This window comes from Myotis davidii, unplaced genomic scaffold (assembly GCF_000327345.1).
Source record: "Myotis davidii unplaced genomic scaffold, ASM32734v1 scaffold989, whole genome shotgun sequence".
NCBI lineage: Eukaryota > Metazoa > Chordata > Mammalia > Chiroptera > Vespertilionidae > Myotis > Myotis davidii.
Window position 1 is genome coordinate 247,669 of NW_006299599.1, and position 7,631 is coordinate 255,299.

Genomic DNA, 7,631 nt, shown 5'->3' on the forward strand with positions numbered 1-7,631 from the left:
CCTTGGTCATAATTGAGCCCAGACCCTGCAGTCGGCAGGCCAAGGCATTATCCACTGAGCCAAACTGGCTAGGATAGAATATGACATTTCTTAGCCCTCCCGCAGCGGACCTTTGTTTTTTTCTCCAGGAGTGAGGTGGAAAAACCCTAGATCACCTTATTGGATTCTTATTACCCAAGCTACTAAGAATATTACCAGTCGCATACAGAGAGCTTAGCCAATGAGCAGTCAGAAAAGGTGTTTCCTCTGTAGTTCACTCCAATCGCAGGCTCCGCCCCTGCCCCTCTAATCCTGGCTCCACCCCTGCGATTGCCGGCCCCACCCCTGCCCAGGCCCCTCCGATCGCCGGCTCCGCCCCTGCTGGAGGACTCTGGCCTCTGGCTGAGGACTCTGGCCTGGACAGGGGACCCCCAGCCCCCTCCGATCACCTGCCCCACCCTTGACCCCCCACTTTCTCCCTCACCACCTGCCTGGCCAACAGGCCTGGACACTTCAGTGGCGGGGCTGAGGGGACTGGGTGCTGCCATCTTGTGGCTATGGGCGTGGCCATCTCTGTGATGGAGTGACAACTAATTTGCATATTACTCTTTTATTGAATAGGATTTTTATCGATTTCAGAGAGGAAGGGAAAGGGGTAGAGATAGAAACATAAATGATGAGAGACGATGATTGACCAGCGGCCTCCTGCACGCCCCACACTGGGGATTGAGCCCACAACCCAGGCATGTGCCCTGACCAAGAATTGAACCATGACCTCCTGGTTCATAGGTCAATGCTCAACCGCTGAGCCATGCCATCCAGGCATTTCAGGGCCCCGACTTTCAGTAAGTAGCATTTAAAAACAAGAATGCAACACGGCATGGTGCAATCAAAACTGCAGCTCTGGCCGGCAGACAGGTGAGCGTTTCAGGGCACAGGTGTCTGCATAGCCCCACTGTGCGCCCACCTCCCCTCGCTCAGCCTGGTTTGTGGGTGCCCAGCCTCAAGATGCTTTTTCTAAAAGCTGTTCCCTCCCGTTCGTCAGCTGGCCAAGGGGGACACGGGGAGAGGCTGTCTTAGGCCTGAGAGAAACTCAATTGATGGCAGCACATAGGGCGACATGCCTGGTGGGTCGGGGAGCAGGTGGGGCATCCTACCAGTAGCTGCTGCAGCCCGGCGCCCACCAGGTCCTGCAGGTTGGCTTTGTCCTCGGGGCTGGCGGCCGGCTTGTACTGCCACTTCTCGGGCACGAAGGGCCACGCCATGTCCTTGGCCTCCTGGAGGAGGGTCCGCAGCTCGCCGGGGAGTGCAGCTGGAAAGGTCAGAGTTCAGGTGGGGAATGGCTCTCAGAGGAAGGCGGTGGGCCCCCCGGGTTGTGATGAAGTGCCTCAGTGGCAGAGACACTGCCCCAGGCCCCCCCGGAATAACAGCAAGGGGCTCCCTGCCCCTCCGGGCAGACGGGGCAGTGGGGCATGGAAAGGTTCAGGGGGACACGAAGCACTTCCGCGAGCAGCTCTGCGTGAAGTCAGACAGGATGCAGGAGACACAGGCTCCCTGTAACGTGAGAAAGGGGCTGTCCAGGGTGCACCTGGGGCCACGGCTGCAGCTGCAGACACCACCTGGCCCCTCTGCTCCCACCCCTCCCTCACCCACACTTTCACTGCGATGGGACTTGAATGCAGAAAAGAACATGGAAAACCCAAGTGGACTGTGAAGTGGTATCAGTCTTCTGTGAAATGCCCTTGCCTCATGGAGCAGATCTATTTAATCTCTTTTTAAATACATATATATTTTTATTGATTTCAGAGAGGAAGGGAGAGGGAGAGAGAGAGACCGAAACACCAATGATGAGAGAGAATCATGGATCGGCAGCCTCTTGCACACCCCACACTGGGGATTGAGCCCACAACTTGGGGGCATGTGCTCTTGACCGGAATAGAACCCAGGACCCTTCAGTCTGCAGGCCAACGCTCTATCCACTAAGCCAAACTGGCCAGGGCTAGTTAATCTCTTTGTGGCCACCACACCTAACTAGTACACCCATGCACATCTTCTGTCCAAGCGCAGTGAACTCAGAAAGCTCTGGAAATTTGAAGGTTTTTCCTTACATTTGATGCCCAAAGCAGCTTGAAGTGATGAGACACTAATGGCAGTTGTGTTTATCCTACAGAGTGAGCTCAGTCAACAATTTTGCTGCAAAAATGTTCCTGTTTGACTCTGGTGCCACCCACTTCCTGCTGGTGTGTGGGCGTCCAGAGGCCACATGCCATTCAGTGCCTCCAGACATCTGGGAACCTATGGATTCCGGAGCCCATGTGTCACCAGTTCTGCCTCTCTGGGTGTGAGCTGTGCAGACACCGCAGATGCAGCATCCCTCCAACAGAGCTTGTCGCCTTCCCTCCAGCTGTGTCTCTCTTCTGTCCTCTGCCCCCACACTCACCGAGTCCCCAGATCGGACACCAGGAGTCAGTCTGGACTTCATGCTCTCTCTTCTCTCTGAATCTAAATGGGTATCAAATCCTGTGGATTCTGAAACCCACTTCCCTCTTCACTGGGAGTAATTCCCATTGCATTCATGCCCCCAGTCTTGCCCACCCACCCCATCTTCTGCCTCGTTGATGCGAGTTTTTTGAAGCCCAGGTGGCTGGGCATGGGCCTGCACCGAGTTCTTTACTGGTTTTCACACCTGCTGGCCCTGTTTTGCTTGCTCTCTCCAAACCCCGCTGAGGTCAAGCTCAGCCCACCAGCAGCATTCAAGGCAAACATGTCACTTCCTGTCAGCCCCCCTGCCTCCCGTGACCTGAGGTGCCCTCCTGAGCACCCACAGATCTCCAGGCCACGCCCCTCCCAGCACACATCCCACAGAAATTAGTGAGAACATCAAAGACATGAAAAGGGACCCCAGTCAGAAATTGAGCAGACACTAACTGAAACGAAGAATAGTTTACAGGGAATCAACAGTAGAGTAGAGGACGCTGAGAATCAAATCAACAATTGGGAATATGAGGAAGCAAAAAACATCCAATCAGAAGAGCAAAAAGAAAAAAGAATCCAAAAATATGAAGATAGTGTAAGGAGCCTCTGGGACAATTTCAAGGACACCAACATTCGAATCATGGGGGTGCCAGAAGGGGAAGATAGAGCAAAATATTGAAAACCTATTTGAAGAAATAATGACAGAAAACTTCCCCTACCTGGTGAAAGAAATAGACTTACAAGTCCAGGAAGCGCAGAGAACCCCAAACAAGAGGAACCCACAGAGGCGCACATCAAGACACACCATAATTAAAATGCCAAAGGTTAAAGATGAAGAGAGACTCTTAAAAGCAGCAAGAGAAAAGCAGTCAGTTACCTACAAGGGAGTGCCCATACAACTGTCAGCTGATTTCTCAACAGAAACTATGCAGGCCAGAAGGGAGTGGCAAGAAATATTCAAAGTGATGAATCACAAGGACCTACAACCAAGATTACTCTACCCAGAAAAGCTCTCATTCAGAATTGAAGGTCAGATAAAGAGCTTCACAAACAAAGAAAAAGCTAAAGGAGTTCATCACCACCAAATCATATTACATGAAATGTTGAAGGGTATTCTTGAGGAAGAAAAGGAGGAGGAATAAAATAGAACCAGAGGCATGGAAACATGGAACAGATTGACCAATCTCAGAAGGAAAGGGGGGGTGTGGCGGGGAGAGATTTACCAAAGGACTTATATGCATCACCTATGGACTCAGACAATAGGGTGGTGAAGACCTGGGAAGTGGCATGAACCGGGTGGAGGGAGGCATTGGGGGAAAGGGGGGGCATCTGTAATACTCTCAACAATAAGGATTTTCAAAAACAGAAAGAAATGTATTGATGACCAAGACAAGAGAGATTGGACTGATGCGGTGACACGTTTATGGAAAGCAGAGACATCTATGGAAATGGGTGAGGCACAAAGGCCCCGTTTGAGAGAAAGTACGTGCCACCATTGAGAAGTGGCCTCCGTTTTTTCATCATTGAAACGTGCGGGCACCAGCCCACTCAGAGCCTTTGTTCCCCTGGAACCTCACTGTGTCTTGAGGCCTCCTGTTTACTGAAGCCTAAAACGAGAACTGACAGTGATTCACTACGACAGAGTGGCCGTCCTCCTGCCCTCGCAGCCCCCCCATTCCTGCCCCAAATCCGCGGTCCTGGGTCATCTGCCTGCCTGGGGAGAGACGGGGGCCAGGGGACCTCACCTCCGTGTGGCTGGTCCTTGTCCCCGCGCTGTTCCCGTGCAGGTGCGCCCGGAGCCACTGCCAGCTGCTGCAGCAGGTGCAGGCACTCCTGCAGGTGTGCGGCCACAGCGCCCGGGCTGTCCATGCCCCTCCCTCACGCGGGTGCACGTCCCTGGTCCACCGGCTCAGCCACCTAGGAGAAGACATCCATTCTCAGTAAATGAGCCCCTCGAGGTGATTCGCTGAGCATCCAGGACCTGTAAGACTGGGGAGACCAGGAAGATGCAGACAGCTTGGGGGCTCTATGGGGCCTGTGCGAATTCCTTGCAGGGCCCGGTCCAGGCGGCAGCCCCTCTGGGTAGGTCCCGGAGACACCACCACCCCAGGGGTGTTGGTGGAGCCACAGGGAGCCTGCAGAGTAACGCACCTCTGATGACGTGGCTTCCAAACCCCTCCGGTCCGCCTGTGGGTCCCGGGGACACCGCTGCCCGCCCCTGGGGAGTCCCCAGGAAGCTTCTGACTGATGTGCCTGCTACTCGGACACAAGCCCAAAGGAACTCACTGCTGATTCTCCGCGTGTGTTCTTTGAGGCATTTGGAGTAAGATAGGCAGTGACAGCCCTGGCCAGTGTCGCTCAATGGATAGAGCGATGGCAATCAAGCAGGTCAGGGGGTGATCAGGCTGGCAGGCAGAAGTGGTTGGGGCAATCAGGCAGGCAGGCAGGTGAGCAGTTGGGAGCCAGCAGTCCCGGATTGTGAGAGGGATGTCCGACTGCCGGTTTAGGCCTGATCCCACGGGGGTCCCAGATTGGAGAGGGTGCAGGCTGCGCTTAGGGACACCCCACCTCCTTGCACAAATTTCATGCACTGGGCCTCTAGTTTAAAAATAAACCTCAACAGGTCCTTTCTAAACAAATCGCTAAAATAGTGCTTTAGAGAAGAGGAAAGAGATCACAGATGCAGGGCCCAGTATTCAAGGGGAAACAAAAAGGATGCCACTGGCTAAATCTAAGCACGCATTGTATAAAGCTGTAGCAGTGCCTTGTGGGAAAAATAAGAAAGAAAAAATATACACTAACACCAACAGAATCCACGTCGGGAGGAGAGGGACGGGCAGTATAGTGTTCTCAGATCTCTGAGTTGGTTAGGAGGAGGGGAAACATTAACTTTGGACGGTGACAAAAATGTTACGATAATCCCTAAAAAATTGGAATAAGACATATAACTTTAAAACTAGTAGAAGGGAAAAAAATGAAGAAAATTTCAAGAGAAGGCAATAGAAAAAATTAAGAAATACTTTCCTAGGTCACTTGCAGGCCCGAGAAGTCATCATCATGGAAACTAGAAGCTATTCTAACGGAATGGTAACTGCTGTGCTCCATGGGAACATGTGGAGCCCCGGCTGGTTTGTCTCAGTGGGTAGAGTATAGGCCCGTGAACTGAAGGGTCCCGGGTTCGATTCCAGTCAAGGGCATGTACCTCGGTTTCAGGCTCAATCCACATCCAGGGCATGTGCAGGAGGCAACCGACCAATGTGTCCCTCTCACATTGATGTTTCTCTCTCTCTGTCTCTCCCCCTCTCTTCCACTCTCTCTAAAAATCAATGGGAAGAATATCTTTGGGTGAGGATTACCAAAAACAACATAAAACAGAAAAAACACGTTGAGTTCAGTCAAGTGAGACATGAAGTAGGAAGAGTCAGAGCAGCGGACTCGCGGAGGGAGACAGAGGACGCGGGTGAGCACAGGAGAACGGGAGATGGTGTGCGGACCTTTCCTTAAGTTCATCGTCCCCTCTGTGGGCATCCATTATGCTCTGTGCATAGTACACCTATTTCATAATTGTTCGATGTCCATTAGACTTTATTTTTTTAAATATATTTTTATTGATTTCAGAGAAGAAGAGAGAGACATCAACAAAGAGGGAGAATCACTGATCCCCTGCCTCCTGTACGTCCCCTAATGGGGATGGAGCCCGCAACCCCGGCATCTGCCCTGACCATGAATCAAACCGTGACCTCCTGGTTCATAGGTCGAAGCTCAACCACTGAGCCACGCTGGCTGGGCTCTATTCGACTTTTAATGAAAAATTAAAAAGAATAAAATGGAAACTGGGCCTCCGAGTGTGGCTGAGTTATAAACATGGACCTCTGCCCTCAGGGCTGTGGCCCCCGATTCCACGGCAGGGGCCGGCCAGGGGCCTCCCGGGTCAGACGGAAATCGCTGGGGACAGATGCGAGGACGGGAAATCAGGTGGGGACAGACCCCGGGAGCAGGTCCTCTCTGTGTTGAGAGCCCGGGATGAGCACACATGGTAGAAGCAGTGAGGAGGCTGGTGTGGGAGCCATCAGCGTAACCATCGCTTGGCTGCCAAGAAACCCAGTTTACTTTCTCAGTCCATTTACAAAGAACAGGAGAGCGTGTGCCGCGATGTTTTTAATCAGGACTTTGAGAAAGGCTGCAGGTGACAATCAGTTCTTGCCCAAGCGCACAGCTGGGTAACTCCGGACGGAGGCCCCTGCCCGGCCCTGCCTGTGGCCGTTTGTCACACCTGCGGGTGCAGGAAGGCAGGGGGGTTCCGGGTCACGGCGGGGCACCTGCCGCCTCAGGGAGACGGAGGAGGAAGAAGAAAAGGCCGCCGTCGCGGGCGCCTCTCGCCAGCTCCGGTTACCTCTCCATCAGCGCAGTGACACCGGGGAACATTAGCCTGGCCCCAGCTCCCCGGGCGACACCGGGGGTCAGGTGAGCCGGGCCTGCCATCTGGTCCCTCTCGAGGCTCCGGGCGCCTCTTCCGGGAGGTGGTCTCCGTGTCTCTGACCCCAAAGGGGAGGCGGCCTCCCACTCACACAGCTGCCCGCACGAGGCCCCGAGTCCAGGGCTGCCCTCAGCCACGGAGCAGCCGGAGCAGGAACAGGCCTCGCAGACGTGGAAGGCCCATCGGAAAGGCCAGCTCTGGAGGCCGGCGGCTCCGACCCAGGTGGAGAGGGGGAGCCGGGAGGCGGGGCTGGGAGGCGGGACGGGGAGGGGTGAGAACTCGGGCCTGAGGTCCCTCAGACGCACTATGCTTCCTACTAAACAGAGGCCTGCATCCGGAGGAAGACACAGCGGGAGGGCTTTGCTGGAAGAGGAACTGTCCATCCTTAAGGAACAGCCTGGCTGGTGTGGCTCAGTGAGCAGAGCGTCAGCCTGCGGTCGGAAGGGTCCCGGGTTCGATTCCCATCAGGGCACGTGCCTGGGTTGCAGGCTTGATCCCCAGTGTGGGGCGTGCAGGAGGCGGCCGGTCCAATTCTCTCCCATCATCGATTTTTCTCTCTCTCCTTTTTTCTTCCTCTCTGAAATCAATACAAATATATTTTAAAATTAATTAATTAATGTACCTGTACATTTATACATCTTTGGGAGAAAAAAAAAGCCCATTTAGCTCCTCTGCCCATTTTAAATCAAATTGTTTTGTT

General features: G+C 53.7%; 1 protein-coding gene across 1 annotated transcript in view; it reads right to left on the reverse strand.

Moving 5' to 3' along the window:
* Window positions 1-4,360, reverse strand: part of ALPK1 (alpha kinase 1) — a 39,454-nt gene extending 35,094 nt beyond the window's left edge. The window contains exons 1-2 of the mRNA XM_015571519.1: window positions 4,200-4,360; window positions 1,137-1,291 (exon numbers count right to left, since the gene is read on the reverse strand). Coding sequence (XP_015427005.1) covers window positions 1,137-1,291; window positions 4,200-4,323 — 279 coding nt within the window. The 5' untranslated portion in view covers window positions 4,324-4,360. The remainder of the gene's footprint in view (window positions 1-1,136; window positions 1,292-4,199) is intronic.
* Window positions 4,361-7,631: the final 3,271 nt, after the last annotated feature.